Source organism: Lutra lutra, chromosome 9 (genome assembly GCF_902655055.1).
Source record: "Lutra lutra chromosome 9, mLutLut1.2, whole genome shotgun sequence".
NCBI classification, from domain to species: domain Eukaryota; kingdom Metazoa; phylum Chordata; class Mammalia; order Carnivora; family Mustelidae; genus Lutra; species Lutra lutra.
Genome location: NC_062286.1, coordinates 45,518,086 through 45,538,007, shown reverse-complemented (window position 1 = coordinate 45,538,007; position 19,922 = coordinate 45,518,086). Strand labels below are relative to the sequence as shown.

Below are 19,922 nucleotides of genomic sequence, written 5' to 3'. Positions count from 1 at the left end.
TGTGTCTCCCTTTGTCTTGAGATAGCACCCCTAATTTTAGCCAGGCCTACTCATTGAGTACCATTAGACTTTTGTTCTCAAATGTGTGTTTTAATTTCCCCCCCCTAGAAAAACCTCTCCAAATGTGGAGGGGTCGATTAAAATCCTTTCCACCCAACCTCTTGACTGCTCCTAGAATTCAACATTTGGGGCAATCCCTAGTGCCTTAAAATTATTACCGACAAGAAAGTTCCACTCAACAGACGAGTGTTGAGTGTTCATCTGTGCCATACTGAAGGAATGCTGATATTATAAACTTGGTCAAGATCTAGTTCCTGCCCCTGAAGTGCTTACAGTATTCCTGTGTGAGAGGCATACACATATGTGATGTTAGATTACATGATATTTATGTACTTTGTAATTAGTAAAATTCAAGTGGACCTTGTGTAAGAGTCCAAAGTATAAGATGGGTAGGAGTGAAGTTACTCTGAAGCACAAATGTGAGACCAAAAAGCTACCTAGCTTATTTAAACCACTGAAGGGGAAAAAAAAAAAAAAAAAGACATTGAATCTTGACCTCAGTGAACCAAAGGGGCAGTTGGCAAGAAAAATAGGGGCCAGGACATCCAGAGTCTTAGAAAATTTTTGGTTTTTATTGTAAGTGGGTAGGTAGTAGCTCAGTAGTTCAAAATTTGGTATCAGGGTCTCAAACTTACATTTTAGTATTTTTTTTGATATGTTGAACACAAGGGAGTAAAGGAGGAGAGACAATCTATATTTGGGAGGGGCTGATGTCTAGGTGAAAGATGGTCTTAGTGAGTTGGTAGTGGTAGGAATGGAGAAGATTACAAAGAATCAAAGTTAATTTTTAAAATAGAGCTCTGAGGACCTGATGTTAAATTGGATATATCAGATTAGGGAGTGACCACAACCAGTTGAGTTCTAAGGTTCTGGTTTGAGCAAATGGGTAGATGGTGGTGAATTTATAGAGATGGAGAAGACTGGGTCAGTTGGGTATAGAAATTAAAATTTCATATTCAGACATATTGATTTTTGAGATGTTTGTGAGCTCTCCATGTAAAAATGTCAGATAGAAGAGACATGTGGGTTGGAGATGAAAAACTAGTCATCAGCATATACATAGCTGGGTATTAAAATCTATGGAAGGGTATGAACTATTTATGAGAATGCCCATACATATAATTTATTTCATTAATACCTTGATTTTAATTAATTGCTAGACTCTTCCAAGAAAATTAAAAAAAAAATAGTAGAATTGGAAGAAGAAAAAATGCATATAACACCCAACCGCCCAAGAAAAAAAAATGGCACAATTTTAGTATATTGCCTTTCAGTTATTTATCTTCATATTTTAACATATTTATAATCCTACTTTGCATACAGGTATGTATATTGTGTTGTGCTTTTTCATTTATAAACATTATCCATATTGTTTGATGAAGGTGAATTATAATATCCACATAGTCTATCAAGAACTTCAGTCATTTACTTAACCAATTCATAATTCAACATTTAGATTGCAGCTTTGGTTTTGTTTTTGTTTTTGTTTTAATTAAAGAATGTTTCCTCAAATATTTTTATGCGGAGAACCCCCCCCCTCCACTTCTCACTTCCACATTTAGATTTTTCTTTATTGGTATAAAGTAACATCTAGCTTCTGGACCACTCTTCTGGAGATTAAAAAGGCCCTTTATAACTACTCAGGAGAAACCTTCTACTTTCAATGCCTAGTTTATTGCCCAGCCTAGAGAATACACTCAGGTGTTGGTTACCTATTTGTGTTCATGTTGAGGGCTAAAAATAAATAACCCCATATTAGAAATCATGTTGGCTCGCATAAACTTGTCAGTACATAAGCAAAAGAGGATAGATGGTTCACTTAATTATTACTGTCCGTTTATCTGACAATCCTAGATAAAATATAATGTGCTTGTCTCAGAATTATTTTGACCAATAAAAGAGAAGATGTCATTATTGCCAAGTCATTTAAATATGATGTACCAAATGAACAAGCAGACATTGAACCCTAGTGGTTCAAGTAACTTTAATGATGTTTTGAAGATTTGGGGGTGGGGGAAAATCTCTCTGAGATCCTCAGCTGGCAATCCTACATGGTCTCAGAGAGCAGCACTGCCTTTAACATTTCTGTAAATGATGCGAACATTTTCTTAACAATACTCTTTAAAGCTGAAGATCAAGAAACTCCCCAGTGGTGGTATTTTGGCAGCCAAAACTATGAAGGCAAATCATCTTTGATCTATTCTTAGTCACTAAACTCAATGACTGAGCTGCCATTAAAGGTAGCTTAAAAAAAAAAAGAAAGAAAGAAAGAAAGAAAGAAAACCCTATTTCAGAAATGATAATTCAGTGACAGTGATAGACTAAGCAAAAATCAGAAAAGTCTGATAGCCCATGTCTGTAATCATAATTGAATATGGAAGCAAGCGTTATCAGAAGACTGAAGTTTGAGTTTTCCATCTGCTGCTTGCGAACTCTGATCCATGCAAGCTTTTGACTGTCCATAGCTTGGTTTTTATATTTTTCCCAGCAATATTTTGAGTGCCTCTTAGGGGCCAAACACTGCTAAGGAGTAAAGAGCCACTAAATAAGATAGACAAGGCTTCCTGCTCTCACTAGACACAATACATGAGGGAAACATCTTGAAGTAAATACAGTAAAGTTTAATAACTGTTGATAGGAGGGGATAGGGGCTTGTGGGAGCAGATAGAAGGGGGCATAGCTTAGCAGGATGGAGTACGTTCCAGGAGGATCGGCCATGTCTGGTGAAAGGGTAGGTGGAAGAGGAGTGCTCAGGCATTTCATACAGAAAGAACATTATATGCAAAGTCCCGGTGGCTAGAGCAAGGACAAGGGAGAAAATGGATTTTAAAATTCAGTAGGGTTTATGAAATTGAGTCTGGGACTCTGAGTTCTAGAACAGATGCTTCTGTGGCAACCTTCATGAATGTGCCACGTTTCCTGTTTTGTGTACACAGGAGCTGAAGGACCCTCACTGTCGGGATGAGATGGCCGCCGCCCGAGGGGCTCTGAAGAAGAACGCTACAATGCTGTACACAGCCTCCCAAGCGTTTCTCCGCCACCCGGATGTTGCTGCCACAAGAGCCAACCGAGATTATGTGTTTAAACAGGTCCAGGAGGCCATTGCTGGCATCTCCAATGCTGCTCAAGCTACCTCGCCCACCGATGAAGCCAAAGGCCACACAGGCATCGGCGAGCTGGCTGCAGCTCTCAATGAGTTCGATGTGAGTATCTCAGCGATGCACACAGAGGGGTACACCCCTGGATTGAAAGAAATGATTTGGGGTTGAAGGGCCACAATAGGATACCTGGATTTACCCCTTTTGGAGGCTTGTGCTAATAAGGTAAACTATATAATGTGCTCGTTATTAGGAATGCAGCAGAGTGGCAGAGCCTAGTTTCCTTAAATTTAAAGGATCTAACAACAGTGTTTGAGAGGAGCTGATCTCATGCAAGCAGAAACCCTGTAAGCTGTTAGTTTCTTATTCCACTGGCTATTTTAGGGATAGTTCATCATTTGGAAGGTTCTTTATTTTTAAAGGGGCAAATGTCAAAGGCAGTATAGGTATTTATTGCCTCTGTGTTGTCCCTGGGTGAAGAACTGCCCTCCGTGTCTTCATTTTAAATCAGTGACAAACTCTGTTGCCCCCCGATCCCGCATGGGATCCCTGACTTCCTTGAATCAGCTCCTCTGGGTAGCACCTGTGTTGGACCCATGACTGACCCACATCCTCCACCTGCTACTTCTGAGGGGTGTGTCCCAGTGAGGGAAGTAATGAGAGGGATGCTTGTAATCAAAGACTGCAGGATGACAGCCCTCGATTTCCTTGGGTCAGAATATGGGCCTACCTAAGAGAAGCTGGAATTCATCTGAGTTCCTCCTGTGTTCAGTGTGAGAGCCTACATGTGTTGGAGGGCTACCAAGATTTAAAATAAGCTGTATCTGTTTTCAAGGGTTCTCTTTTCCTGTAGGGAGATGGGAGAAGTAGAATGTATTAAATACCTTTTAAGTGATAAAACACAGTATTATAGGAATTCATAAAAGAAAAATAGGTTAGTTAACAGCTGTGGAGAAAGATGATGAACTTGCTTTTGGATCTGTTGACGTGAATTTTTGGCAGGGGATGACTGGCTGGGAATGAGGATCAGGAACAAAGCAGTGATTGCTGAAGACATAAAGCTGTGAGATACAATGGAGGGAAAATTATAACACTTCAGATAGCCATTCGCAGTTTTCACAGGGGTCTCTCCTCTTTTATTTTTTGTTAGCCAAAATATCCATCGCTTAGACTGCATACTGTTTCCTAGGGTTTTTTGGTGAGAATCCAATGTCATTTAAAGCATTTACTGCAGAAATTGGGGTTTAATACATAATTCACAAACTTTCAGGAGACAGCTGAAAATCTGTTGGCACTAATAGAGTTCAGTAAGGTTACCAGTTTTAAAATACACATAACAAATCAATAGATTTCCCAGGTGCAAAACATAGAATAATGGAAAAACAGATCCTGTTGACAAAAATGAACAATTTGGTGGCTTTATTTTATTTCTTAATTTATTTCCTTATAAATGTTAGAAACAATCCTGATACAGTTGTGGAGAACCAAAAAAAGCACTGAGTGGTACTTTTTGTACTTTTGATTTTTGGTTTGTTTTGTGCTTAGGTTATACAATAGAGTTGTACTTCTTGGTAAATGATGTCATGATCCTGGGTAGGAAAACTATTGACTCTTAATTTTTATAATGTTCAGACAAGTCTGATAAAAATTTGACATTCTTTTACAACTCGATGGAGTAATGATACAAGTTTCTTTCTGGAATAAGAATGAAGAAGCCCAAGTTTTAAGGAAATTAAAATGCACAGGTGAAGTACTCAGATATTAAAACATTATAATGCTACATTAATTTTAAAAGTGTACATTAGACCAAAAAATGCCTCATCCCTTAAACAGAATAGAAAATTGCAAAACAATCTCAAATACAGAATTAATTTATGAAATGGTACTTTAAAAAAATGTGTTAATAGGTGGATTATTTAGTCAGATTTTGACCCAACTGCATTTTTATAATCTTATTTTATAATCAAAAAGTAAATAAAACCTGTGGAGCTAGATAGAGTAGAAGCATAGTATACAGAGAACACCCTTGAAAGATAGACCCTTCCGCTGCTGCCATCTTCTGCTCAAGTGTGATAGCTTCCTGATCTCTTTGACTCCAAACTTTTCATTGAAAGGAGCTTCTGACCAAAATAAATTTAACAACTGAGGCATCACTGTAGTAATACAAAAGGCTTTGGACTCATAAAACTTAAGGCCATGTGGGGAAAATCTGTTAACAGAGTATGTTGACATATAATAAACTTTCAATGGTGATATTTTTGTTTTTAACTGTAGTGATATGCTGGACAAACACGGCTCTGGGAAGTTAATACATGAATATATTTTTTTTAATAGAACATGGCATATTAACTCATCACTATATTAATTTGTAGTTTATATTTATTACATTAAGTATGTTAGCTAATTATATATTAGCTAAATATATGAACCAAGTAATATTTCATTATTAAATGTGTATGGGTTCTCATGCTATATAAATTGCATAAAACATTATCTAATGTATAAAATTTTATTTCTCAGAGGTTGATAAAAATCAACTTGTGGAGCCATGTAAATTGGTAATTTATAGATAGTAATTCCATTTGGTGTGGTTCCCTAAAAATTAAGTTAATGAAATTTCAGTACTTTATCAAATATAGTAAATATTACTCATAAATATTACTGAGTATGACAAGGTACAAGTAAGTAACCAATTGTAGATTTTCTATCACCTGACACCGACAAACCTACTTAGTCCTTAATGATACTTGAAATTCTCTCACTAAAAAAATAATGTCTCCTTCTCTTTGTAACAGAATTATACATTTCTGTTCTATGGTTGCATAATGAATACTTGGGTATTTTTTTATTCCCCAGGCATATTGACTTGAAATTGCTTTAGAATTCAGACATCTGTCTTGAATCCTCAGTGCTATTCTCAGATATTAAACAAATCGATACCACACTGGGTGGGAAAACTCATTCAAATTTTCTGTGACTTATTTTTCTGGCAATATCCCTTCCTGATGCTTAGTTTAATGGTTTGCCAATGTGATGGAGATTTTAACAAGTAAAGTGTGTTTTGAGATCCTGAAGTTAAAAGAACTGTAGAAATACACAATTTCATCATCAGGATGACAAGCATGCTCTAATGTTGAATTTGAAACCCATTTCATATTCGTCGTCAGTGTGCCAAACTGAGTTTAATCGGAGGTTGGATGCAGAAGTGACTTAAAGTGTGATAGTTGACTAAGAACAAGGTAAAAATTAGCATTTTTACATTATCTAAAATTACAGGACTGATTTTCTGTCTGGGTACTTAGAATTATGGCTCAGTGCATGGTGACCTATTTTCTGGCACTCTTCTTCCGCCTACATGAAGAGATGATGTAGTGATTTCTGAAGCAAGAGAATGAATAAAAAAAAAAAACAATATTTTTAACAACTTAAAACTGTCAAGAGTCTCTAATGATAAAACAGCAAAAGGAAAATGATTGCTAATCAATGGAAAAATCAACCTCCATTTATTTTTTTTTATTTTATTTTTTTAAAGATTTTATTTATTTGACAGAGATCACAAGCAGGCAGAGAGGCAGGCAGAGAGAGAGGAGGAAGCAGGCTCCCTGATGAGCAGAGAGCCCGATGCGGGGCTCGATCCCAGGACTCTGAGATCATGACCTGAGCCGAAGGCAGCGGCCTAACCCACTGAGCCACCCAGGCGCCCCTCAACCTCCATTTAAAATGTGGCAGTTTGAGGTGGTTAATTTTATCTGGTGAAACTACTAAGGAATACTAAAAAGAATTTGTAAAAAATATAATGACTACTCAGAAGTAAATCCTATTATAATGTCAGTTTTGACTGCCAGAAAATTTACGAGTAGGAGAGGAAAATTAAAAATTATTCCTACAGAATTTCTGTTTAAAGAAAACATACACTGTATCTTGTTTTTTGAATCTGCTTTTGTAGAATAAGATGCTTTAGAAAAATAGACATTAACACCATTCATGACCCAGTCTTTATAATTGATAACACTTTCTCTTTTAAATTTTTTATTTTCTTTCTTTTTTTTTTTTTTTTTTTTTTTAAGATTTTATTTATTTGTGAGGGGGGCAGAGCCCAAGCAGGGGGAGAAGGAGAAGCAGGCTCCCACTGAACAAAGAGCCTGATGGCTCCTATGCATCCTGGGACTCAGTCCCAGGACCCTGGGATCAAGACCTGAGCCGAAGGCAGATGCTTAACCTCCCTTTTGTTTTCTCTTAAATCAGATCGTAAACAGTATCTCAAACTCCTCTAACTTTAAGTTTTGCCCATTTGCTTGGTTAGTAATTCTTTTTTTGTGTACATTTAATTTTTTCTCCACCTGTTCCATCTTCTCAGCCTGTAGAAAAACATATTTCTGTTCTACAGCCTAGAAAGAGAATAAAGCATAAGGCTAGCATATTTACTATTTCTCATATTTTACTGTTTTGAGTTTGAGTTTGAGTTTGAATTCTTTTAGATTCCAGTCCTTGCTTGTATGTCTTGGCTGCCATTAGCTCTTATCTCTTCGAGCCTCGTACTCCTGCCCCTCCTCTATAACACTATGTCTGAGTTTGTAATAAGGACCCCTAAATATCTATGTGTTTTTATTTTCTAGTTCTCAACTGTTTCAACTTTGGAATGGGGGGGATCTTAATAGTATTAAATGTACCCTTTTTTTTTTTTTAAAGATTTTATTTATTTATTTGACAGAGATCACAAGTAGACGGAGAGGCAGGCAGAGAGAGAGAGAGAGAGAGGGAAGCAGGCTCCCCGCTGAGCAGAGAGCCCGATGTGGGACTCGATCCCAGGACTCTGAGATCATGACCTGAGCCGAAGGCAGCGGCGTAACCCACTGAGCCTCCCAGGCGCCCCTAAACGTACCCTTTTTTGATTTGTATTCAAATTTGCAAGATTTAAACACCTGTACTTGAAGACTAGGACAGTCTGGCCTCAGCCACAGTGAGCTGAAATGTCACCATGACCTACCAACTCTACATAAATTGTCCTTCCTATTTCTACCAGATTTTTTTCATACCCTCCTCCCTCTAGTTTGTTTTCTTCCTCTCTCTCATATCCTCCTATCCATATACACATGGATACACATATTCCACATATCCACCCCTGCTTCTTTCTCTTTAAATAGATTTCCTTGATCTAATTATAATTCTCATACTGATCTAGTATTCAATGGATAGAAGTTTTGGAGGGTGAGCAGAAGGCACAATGGGGGGACGCCTGGGTGGCTCGGTTGGTTGGACGACTGCCTTTGGCTCAGGTCATGATCCCGGAGTCCCGGGGTCGAGTCCCGCATCGGGCTCCCAGCTCCATGGGGGGTCTGCTTCTCCCTCTGACCTTCTCCTCACTCACGCTCTCTCTCACTGTCTCTCTCTCAAATAAATAAATAAAATCTTTAAAAAAAAAAAAAAAAAGAAGGCACAATGGGGCATCTGCATCACAGGCCAATAGGGATAGCAAGACACTGTGTCCATCTGACAAGGTTAGAGGGTCTAGGCTAACTTCAGTAAGGGGAGAATTATCTGCTGGAGAGCATCTCCATGCTACAGTGGTCACAGCCCTAAGGCTTTTCCAAGTGTGTGCTCATTTCAGGTGTACCCAGATGTTCTAGAAGCTCTAGTTGGAAGAACCTGGTTAAGAAACAGGAGTTCAGGTGGTAACTCATCTCCTAGCAAGACTCCAGCCCATTTCTGGGACATGGAGGTTTCTGGGCACCCAAGAGTAAGAACAATTTGGGTGTAGGTTTTAGAATCCAGGATTGGAATTCAAGCCTAGTGGAGAGCTAGAGTGCTTGACAGGCATCTTAGGTATGAAGCCCAAATGCATGACCTCAGATCTAGGCTGCAGGAATCTGAAGAAGTAGAGTTTTTCAACTGACACTTTCCTCCAAATATCATCTGACACCTTTAGATAGGGAGATTAATTCTTAGAAGAGCCTGTTGAAACTCTGGTCCCTTAAGGAACCACAAACCAGAATTCTGGCTGGTTCAGGGATTCTTAAGTGTTATGATCTCTCCAAAAACAGGCAAGAAGGAATGCCTACTTGGAGACATATATTTCCACAGAGTATCTTGTGAGTTCCTTCCTAGTTCTAAGTCAACCTTTTGCTGTGGAAATCAACGTAGTTATCAGAGAGGCTTATTCCAGATCTCCTCTCCTTCTTTTACATTTTATAAAGTCATTCTGACTGCTGACATCTGGGAGCACCCATATTAGGTTATGAAAAGGGTAAGTTTCCTGTGTATTACTTTAGAATGAGGACAGAAAAGGGAGGAGAAAGCCCTGACAAAATACTGTAAACATACTGATGAGGAAAATGCAAGATGTAGTTTATGTCCTAAAGCAATTAGCAAGCAGGAGGCCAAATGCATAAAAATGAAAGCCAGTAAGCAGAACCATATAGCTTCAGGAAAGCAATTTTGGATTCCTAATTCAGGTACTAAAAAGGTGGAGCAGACAAATTCAGCAACTTTCTGCCTTTCTGAGTTCATGCCAATATTTTTTAAGGCTTAACATCTGTACAGTTGTTTTGTCTGTTCTTTAATACTGTATTAGTATTTTTTTAAAGTAAACTCTATGCCCAACATGGGGCTTAAACTCACAACCCCAAGAGCAAGAGTCACAGGCACCCCATTAGTACTCCTTAATAATCTCCACCATGTTTCTAAGAAATGTTTCCTATTTAATGGCCTTTAGAAGTATCCCAGGACTTGGGAAGAGCCCAGGAGTTGGATTGTGGTATATGGTGGCTACTCCAAGCTCTGTAAATTTCTAGAAATATGTGACCTGGGGTTGCCGAGATAGTATCTCTAAGCCTGGGAGTAAGGTTTAGCTGCTGGATAGCTAAGATCCATTGAGAGCTTACAGTGTGCCAAGTGAGATAAAAGAATGTAGGACTGCAAAGTATAAAGGAGACATGCTGTGTAAACAGCTATAGTTGCTGTGATGCATAAATGATGTGGTATGCTCCTATATATATAGTATGCACCTGACCTTCTGAGTGTGTGTCTGTTGGGGCATGGGTAAGATTAGGGATGGTGAAATCCCAGAAGAGTTCATGGAGGAGGTGGTGCATGGGTAGGAATTACCATGCTCAAGTGTGAAGGAGGGTGTTTCTCAGAACATTATTTCATGCAGAGGCAATCATCAGAAAAATACCCCATTCTGGAACCCAGGGAATGAGGAGAAATCTGGCTAAGCGGCTAAGCTGACAGCAGATCCTAGAGAGCTTTGTGCGGCTTGTAAGGGGCTGGGTTTGACTTAAGAGCATTTAGAAGTTGCTGGTGCTCTAGGCAGGGGCCTGAGTGGTCACATTTGTGTTACAGTTTTCCTCGGGCTTCTGGGTGGAGAGAATGGACTCTGAAGGGGCAAAGCTACCATGCCATGGGAGTGGTTAGGATGAGAGTTTATCAAGGTCATAAGTCCATTGTTGGAGTAGGCCTGGGAAGAGTGGATGGTTCGGAGAGTCCACAGTCCTTGAGGCCTGTACTTTTCTTTTCATGTATCACGAGTGAACGTTTTATACAGTAAGCATTAGTTAATTAAAAACACCAGACATTTTTCTATTTTCAATTATGGAATCTTATGGAGTTTCAGTTGTTTGTGGGATATTTGACTTTTTTGCATGATCTAACTTCCTTGTGCTGTTTTTTCCCCCCCTAGCCCTTAATTCACGTATATTACTGAATAGTATGATTATTAAAAGCCTAGAAATTAGTGTAGATATGTTTTCAACATCTAAATCTAAATTCTACATCTAGAGTTTTCCTAATTTAGTTTATTTATGTGTAATTGAGCTTTCATTAGTATGTGCTTACTAACTCACTTCTTAAAAACAAATTCTTAGACACACTTAAAAAAAAAAAATGGAGATGGGTTTTCCCATCTGATAGGATATAGTATCAATGACTAGAGGTTAGTAAGGTCCAGTGAGTCTCAGCTTTTCTCCACATATTGTCCCAAAAGAATGCTTCTATATTTTTCTGCTCCTTTCTACTCTGGCAAATTAAACTAATCGAAATGCCCTTTTAAGCCTTTCTAGCTTGAAACCAGCAGTGGTCTTATAGCATTCTTTATCATACACTGACATCTGGTGGCCAAATAGAACATTAAGAACATTCCAGTGGGTTTCTGTATGTCTGTAAACTAAGGCAACCTGAATCCAAACTATGGGCCCAGCCAGACTCGGGATATTAATATGGACAGAGTATAGACCGCCTTCACAGAATTTTGTCAGCTTAAGGCACTCTTTTTTTTTTTTTTAAATTAAGGATTTTTACTTATTTGAGAGAGAGCGGGAGAGAGAGAGAAACAAGACTCCCCGCTGAGCAGGGAGCCAGATGCAGGGCTGGATCCCAGGGCCCTGGGATCATAAACGCTTAACAGACTGAGCCACCATGCATCTCAACAAGCAGCTTTAATTTCTTAAGGTGTTATAAACCTAGGAATGTTTTCAATAGTATCATTTACCTTTTTATCATTTTTTGAAATAGTTACTTCAAAGGAAATATCCCAAGACCATTTAATTTTCTCTTCTACATTTCAATTAATAAATACAGAGTTATAAAAAAATCATTGAGCAAAAAACAATAGGATTTGGAATATTTGAAAGTTGCAATTCAAATCCTTATGTGTCTGCCTGTTGTCTTTAATTAAAATTATTTTCAAACTTGTTTTCATAAGAGATGTCATAATCTATATTTTTTACTCTGAGAATAATTTTCTTTGAGAAATTGAGTATATTGGCAGATTCTATGCAATTGAGCTCACCTTTGTTTCAAATAATTAGTACTAAATGTAACTGATTATTGATGTAATGGATCATCATATTCTAAATTCTAGATCACAGTCTAAACATATAATGGCAAATGTCATTTTATCACTAAATTATTAGTCATACTTTAACATTTGGGTTCCAAATGAATTCTATCTACTGAACTGTTTAGGGCTGAAAAATATAGATTAAAATACTGATCTCCTAGAGCACCTGAGTGGTACAGTTGGTTGACCATCTGACTCTTGATTTTGGCTCAGGTCATGATCTTAGTGGTCAAGCACAGAGCCTGCTTGAGCTTTCTCTCTCACTCTGCCCCTCCCCCTGCCCGCTGTCTCTCTCAAACAAATCAAATCTTTAAGAAATTAAGAAAGTAAAATCTTAATCTCCTCAGTCTTCGTTTCTTTAATGATTTCTTACATTAGAAGTCCCTTTCTTAGCCCTTCAGCATTTTCCTTTCCCTTTCACGTGCTCCCCATGTTTCAGTACTAGGATGCATTCAGTCCTCCTTTATAGGATTTGGTTTGATTCCACAGTGAAGTAAACACATGCACTCATGCCCACGGACACTAACAATTCCTGCCCTTCCCCCTAAAAACACTGATTTTGATTTCTTATTACCCAAACTCCTTAATCTACACCCTGAACTTCTCCAGCAGTATTTTCTGGAAACTTAAAGCTATTGAATCCCATTGTTCATTTCTTCCAAATGTTCTCTGTGCTGTTTTGTTTTTTTGTCATTGTTGTTGGTTTTTTTTTTTTTTTCATACATCCATTGAACCAAGGCTGAAGGGAAATGTTTACCCACAGATGTGTGTGTGGTGGTAAAATTGTCAGGCAGCTAACATCACTGAAGGCACGACTAGGTCCCATGCTAGTCATCTTAGTTATAGTGGTCGTACTTGTGGACTGTGGGACAGCACAGTGTAGGACAAACAGAACAAGTTTGTGTTTGAATCTGACTGTACACCTCTTCCTCCTATGTCTCTCTTTCTTCATCTATAAAATGGGGTAATGTTGACTCATCAAGCTGGAGATAATAGATGAGATGAACATTTTTAGGTACCTCTACCTTGGTAGGCACTCATAAATGCTAGTTGTCTTTTTCTCTTACCTCTCTTGAACAGAAGGATCAAACACATATCTCCCATCCCAAGCTAGTGTTGAAACTGTTCCCTAGGAAAGGCTTAGGGAACAGTTCCTGATTGAAAAGTTGTTCATATCTCTGGACAGTAGCTACAGATGGAATAATGCCATTTGCTGTACCCTTGGTCCCATCCACACCCTAATACACAATAACCTCCAAGGAAGGTCTGGCCAAAGCATTATCACTCATGAGAAAAAGGCAATTCTACATTCCAGAAGAAAATTCCAAGCATAGATTCAATTGCCACCTGGCCCAAGAATGAATTTCTTGGAATTTCTTGTTGAAGTATAGTTGGCAAAAAATGTTGTAGTAGTTTCAAGTGCACAACATAGTGATTCAACAGTCCTATACTTTATACTGTGCTCACCACAGTAAGTGTAGTCACCAGCTGTCACCATACAACATTATTATAGTATCATTGACTGTCCTCCCTGTTGCTGTACTTCTCATGCTTGTGACTTAACATTGGGAATTGGAACCTCTTGATTCCCTTTAGCTATTAGGCCATTCCCCACCCCCACCCCCACACACACACCCCGGTACCCCCCCGCCCCCGCTGCCTCTGGCAGGCACCAGTACTCTCTATTTAGGAGACTGTTTATGGTTTGGTTTGTTTTTTAGATACCACATTTCATATGATATTTTTCTTTCTCTGCCTGACTTTTTTCACTTAGCATAACACCCTCTATGTTCACCTGTGTTGCAAATGGCGGGATCTCGTTCTTGTTTATGGTGGAGTAGTATTCCAGATTGTGTGTGTGTGTGTGTGTGTGTGTGTGTGTAAACATATACATACACACTGCATCTTCTCTATCCATCTATTGACGGACAGTTAGGTTGCTTCCATATTTTGGCCATTGTAAATGCTGTAGTGAATATAAGTGTGCATATATTATTTCAGATGAGTGTTCCTGTTTTCTTTGGCTAAGTACTCAGTAGTAGAATTAATGAGTAGTACAGCTAGTGATCATATGGTATTTCTATGTTTAATTTTCTGAGGAACTTCCATAGTGTTTTCCACAGTGGTTGCACTAATTTACATTCCCACCAACAGTGTGCAAGGGTTCTCTTGTCTCCAAGGATGAATTTTAAAGAGAGAAATCATAAGTCCAGTGCTAACACCAAGGAATGTTAGCTTCTCCGTTGTATTATTTAGGAATTTTCATTGCTTCTGATGTGGCAAAATACACTTTTAACTTCCTATTAAATATTAGATTTATTCAGGTTTGGTAGTCTCTAGTACACTGAGAAAGAAAAAGAGTGGCTGACAGAAAGGGGTAGGGTTGAAGGATGAAATGACACAGATACATCCTCCTTCAGCCAAGAACCACAATGTAAAGGAATTTATAATTACTTTGTAACAGCATGTTCTACTCAAGTGATATCTTTCTACCACAGTTAATTAGCAAGACATGACACTTGTTTTAAAAAGCCTAATACAAAAGATAAGGAAAAGACTCTGAAAAGACATTGTTAATTCCTACATTTAATGTTCAGCTTTTCTGTCACTAATATTCTCTTGAAAACCTCCAGGATTAAATCCCTCATTTGTGATTATGAGCAGGATGGATCCATATCCCTAGAGTAGAACATGCACTTCTAAATCAGAGGGGATTTCTGACACCTAGGTGATGCAGAAAATCGAAGATTACTGATCGTCTCCCTTGTTGTCAAGTTCATATAACCCAATTCATGAATGCAGAAAGAGATTTCTGGAGAACCCTTTTAGTTCAGAATGACACCAATAATTATTCTGATAGCCAAACTGTGGATACAAGTCTATCCATTTCACTGGTATTGGCCAAGAATCGTACAGGAAGTGCTAGCCTCTCCATCTCTGTTAAGCCCCCCAAAATCCCCCCACATAATGGTGTGGTCTAAGTAGAAGAACGTGCTGCTTGCTCTGCAGATGTAACTTCGAGTTACATCTTACTGTAACTGTCTTACTCCTTCTCTTACTAGTTTGCCTCTCCTACAATTATCCTATGAAGACATTCTGGAGCCGACCCGCTTGTCTCCCAGGCCTCTGCTTACTTGATCCTCTGAAAGGATGAGACACATATGTGGATCTGTTTGAAATGTGTTCCTGTCACCTTCTGTAATCTCCATCACACTTAAGTTTATCCTGATCACTGCGGGCTACTAAGCTGGTCATCATTTGCTCTTATTTTCTTTTCCATTTTTTTTTTTCTCTCTCAGTTTTGGCATATGTTGAGAAATTTTACAGATAAGCTTTCATACTCACATATTTTATATATCGTAACTTTTTCTATATAAGAGAAGAGCTTCGATCTTTCCTTCTGTTGTTTCTCTTTTGTTCTAAATATGTTCCACGGCTTCATTTCTTCCAGGAGATGCTTATGCATGTTACTTGAAAGGCCAAATGAATTCTTAGTAGGGGAGTTTGAACTGACTGCACGGATCCTTAGGATACTTTCTAAACCCAGCAGAACTGACTAGATTTGCATAAAAGTTGAGACACTTTTGTACCTGAAAATAATATTCCTGTGAAGAATATTTGCATGCATTGGTTTGAATGAGTGATCCAAAGAGCTTTAAATCCTACATATCCTCTAAATAGTCTTGTGTTTGGTATAGTGTTTAAGCACAGAAACATCAACCAGAAAAAAAAGTTTTCCTTTTTTAAAAAAAATCATGATTTATTATTATTATTTACAAAGCCGTGTGACAGATGGTAAGGTGACATTTGGGAGGATCTGAAATAGATCTCCTAGACTGAAAGGGTCATGCACTTGATCTGTTGCCAGTCTCCAGAGTGTGGCACCCTTTGGCCTGTGGGTGCATGCTGGTTTTCAGATTCTCTCAAGCTTGCATATCAGAATCACTTTTAAAATATGGAGCAGCAAAATAAACCTAAGTGGCACAAAGCAAAGGCTGACATAATATGGACATTCTAGGACCTAAGAAATTACTTATCCTGCAGGAAATAAATATGAAAAAAATTGTAGTGAAAATACCCAGTAAACCTGAATGTATATATTATATGAGTATATAGGAGCATAAATTATAAGGTATATATACACACACATATCAGATGTTTATGGTTTTTCTTTGGGTTGTGGTGACTGTAACCGTTTTGTGTTTGTTTTTTTTTAACCAATATTTCTTCCCAAATTTTCTTTCACAAATATTTCTGAATGAATAAAATTTATTTGAGAAAATTTAAAACTGTTTACAGATATACTGCAAATATAAAAATAAGGAATATCTATATATTCTTTTAGCTTCACCTATTAATATTTTACCCCTATGTGTGGGTTCTCTGACTCTCCTTCAAGTACACAGACTCCTGAATTGTTAAATGGGTAAACTCAACTTTATTATATACACTTACACAAATAACAGATACTCTTTCCCTTAGGATTTTTACTAAGAATTACAGATTTATAAAAGGGTTGACATCAGAGCACTTATAAATTTGCTAGTTTTGCATGGTTCAAAGGGTTACTTAATGAAGGGCTATAGGTGTAACAAAATATTCCCAAATACTGTCTTTACACAGTAACAGGCATTAAAACAAAATAAAAACCTGTCTTTGCAACTGGATGGTTAAAGCAATCACTTACAGAAGTTGGGCTGATCCATGCTCATATATTCTCAATTTTAATGTTTAAAAAAAAGAGTTTATCCTGTTTGGTCATTGTATAATATTGAGTATTTCTTTTTAAGCATTTTTAAAGGTTAAGAAACATTTAAAATATGGAAAGAAGTGATTTTCAATTAGATGCCATGAACAATTTTAATCATTTTGGGACATGTTAATAAGGGACTAGGTATTCTTGAAGAGTAGCAAGTGAGAGAAACCTGCATAACCCATTCATTTCTGAAGCTAATTTACTACTAAGACTTTTTTTCTTCCTAGCTCTATAATACTTCAAAGTTGGTAAAGATATTTGAGGTCATTTGGTTCACCTACCATAAGATAGAAATATGCACTCCAGAATCCCTTTTAGGTGGACTTTCTGCCTTTGTGAGAAATTATTGGGAGGAAACCAGTGGGGGAAATTACTTGTTCTATTTTGGGGAAGGTGTAATGTCTAACAGAAAATAAAGTTCCTTCTTACACTGGAATTTCCAAATCACCTGAGGTGCCCCCATTTGTTAGCTTTCATTATGTTTTGTTATGGTCATAAATACAAGTCTTACTTCCTTGATATGGCTGGGAAATCCTAGAGGAGAAAATTCCATTACAGTCTTCTCCCTTGATCATTTTTCACCTATGATTGGTAGTTAATATTTTGGAGGATTTGATTCTGCCGTATCTTCACATTGCCTCTTGATAATGGCCTAATAAGTGGTTTTCTTTCCATTCTTCAGCCCATTTCCTCACATTGCTACTGAAGTTGTCTTTCTAAAACTCAGAAATATCCATGTCTCTTTTGCTCTGCTTAACAAGAAAATTTGAAGATCTTTCTGGTGTCCGCACTCAGTACAGGTAGATCAGCTGTCGTACATGGGTCTGGAATTAGAGGAAGCCCTTAGTCCTTGTGTTTCTAATGGGACTAGCTTGGTTTCCTCTCTGCCATTCCTGGTGCTTGAGTGCGTCTGTGAGCTTCCTGTCTCTAAAGATAATATGGGCATAATATGGCCATTCAAGGTTTGTTGGGAGAATTAATCAAATTAATGAAATCCTATACAAAAACATTTGTAGGGGCGCCTGGGTGGCTCAGTGGGTTAAAGCCTCTGCCTAGGGCTTGGGTCATGATCCCAGGGTCCTGGGATCAAGCCCCCCATCTGGCTCTCTGCTCCGCAGCGAGCCTGCTTCCTCCTCTCTCTGCCTGCCTCTCTGCCTACTTGTGATCTCTGTCTGCCAAATAAATAAAATCTTAAACAAATAAACAAACATGTCGTAGAGTGCTTGATGCAAACCCAAATTAAGCCTTAGCCCCAGTGCTGGTGAGAAATAACTTTTATTCAATTTTTGCATTAGGAACTTTTTTATCATTGATTTCTTTTTGGAAAATGATCTACATTCATCTCTCTAGTTAAAAGTTAGATACTGGGGGGCACCTGGGTGGCTCAGTGGGTTAAGCCTCTGCCTTCGGCTCAGGTCATGATCTCAGGGTCTTGGGATCGAGCCCCACATCGGGCTCTCTGCTCAGCAGGGAGCCTGCTCCCCTCTCTCTCTCTGCCTGCCTCTCTGCCTACTTGTGATCTCTCTCTCTCTCTCTCTCTCTCTCTGTCAAATAAATAAATAAATAAATCTTTAAAAAAAAAAAAAAAAAGTTAGATACTGGGGCGCCTGGGTGGCTCAGTGGGTTAAGCCGCTGCCTTCGGCTCAGGTCATGATCTCGGAGTCCTGGGATCGAGCCCCGCATCGGGCTCTCTGTTCTCTCGGGGAGCCTGCTTCCTCCTCTCTCTCTGCCTGCCTCTCTGCCTGCTTGTGATCTCTCTGTCAAAAAAAAAAAAAAAAAAAAAAATCTTAAAAAAAATAAATAAAAGTTAGATACTAAGTTTCAAGATGTGCTACTCTAACAAAGTTTATGTTGTAAAATCGGTTGATACAAATCTCTTAAAATAGACTCTACAATATAGGTATTTACAATCAAAGACAAGTAACACAAAGCAGTCAGATTGCCACACACTTGAAAAAGCAAATTAAAGTTTTATCATTGGTGAAAACTCTACTAAAAAATCAGGTATAAACCTTTGACCCAAAACCTTCAAATGAATTGTTTCTCAAATCATTGCCAGTAACTTTGATTTACCATCTATTACATTTGCTAATTTCAGTAATCCTAATTCTGCAGTTTTTTTGTTGTCCTCTTAAGTTCATTGTGTTTTTGTTTGATTTTCCATTTATAATTATGCAGATGTCAGTTGTGCATAGATTAATTTTTTTTTCATTTTTTTTATTTTTATTTTTTAATATTTTTTTTTGTTTTTTTATTTTTTCAGCATAACAGTATTCATTATTTTTGCACCACACCCAGTGCTCCATGCAATCCGTGCCCTCTACAATACCCACCACCTGGTGCCCCCAACCTCCCACCTCCCCACCCCTTCAAAATTCTCAGATCGTTTTTCAGAGTCCATAGTCTCTCATGGTTCACCTCCCCTTCCAATTTCCCTCAACTCCCTTCTCCTCTCCATCTCCCCTTGTCCTCCATGCTATTTGTTATGCTGCATAAATAAGTGAAACCATATGATAATTGACTCTCTCTGCTTGACTTATTTCACTCAGCATAATCTCTTCCAGTCCCGTCCATGTTGCTACAAAACTTGGGTATTCATCCTTTTTTCTTTTTTTTTTTTTTTTTTTTACAGCTTTATAAACATATATTTTTATCCCCAGGGGTACAGGTTTGCGAATCGCCAGGTTTACACACTTCACAGCACTCACCATAGCACATACCCTCCCCGATATCCATAACCCCACCCCCCTCTCCCAACCCCCTCCCCCCATCAACCCTCAGTTTGTTTTGTGAGATTAAGAGTCACTTATGGTTTGTCTCCCTCCCAATCCCATCTTGTTTCATTTACTCTTCTCCTACCCCCTCAACCCCCCATGTTGCATCTCCTCTCCCTCATATCAGGTAGATCATATGATAGTTGTCTTTCTCCGATTGACTTATTTCGCTAAGCATGATACCCTCTAGTTCCATCCACGTCGTCGCAAATGGCAAGATTTCATTTCTTTTGATGGCTGCATAGCATTCCATTGTGTATATATACCACATCTTCTTTATCCATTCGTCTGTAGATGGACATCTAGGTTCTTTCCATAGTTTGGCATTGTAGACATTGCTGCTATAAACATTCGGGTGCACGTGCCCCTTCGGATCACCACGTTTGTATCTTTAGGGT

The 19,922-nt window shown here is 38.3% G+C and overlaps 1 protein-coding gene across 6 annotated transcripts in view; it reads left to right on the top strand.

Annotated features, from left to right (window-relative positions):
• The window catches only part of CTNNA2 (catenin alpha 2), a 1,136,606-nt gene that overhangs the window by 361,981 nt on the left and 754,703 nt on the right, over positions 1-19,922 (top strand). For all 6 annotated transcript variants that reach the window (XR_007130146.1, XM_047745913.1, XM_047745910.1 and 3 more), the window contains exon 6: positions 2,997-3,263. Coding sequence is in view for 5 of the 6 variants with exons in the window: in XM_047745913.1 (XP_047601869.1) it covers positions 2,997-3,263 (267 nt within the window). In the remaining variant the exon portion in view is untranslated. The remainder of the gene's footprint in view (positions 1-2,996; positions 3,264-19,922) is intronic.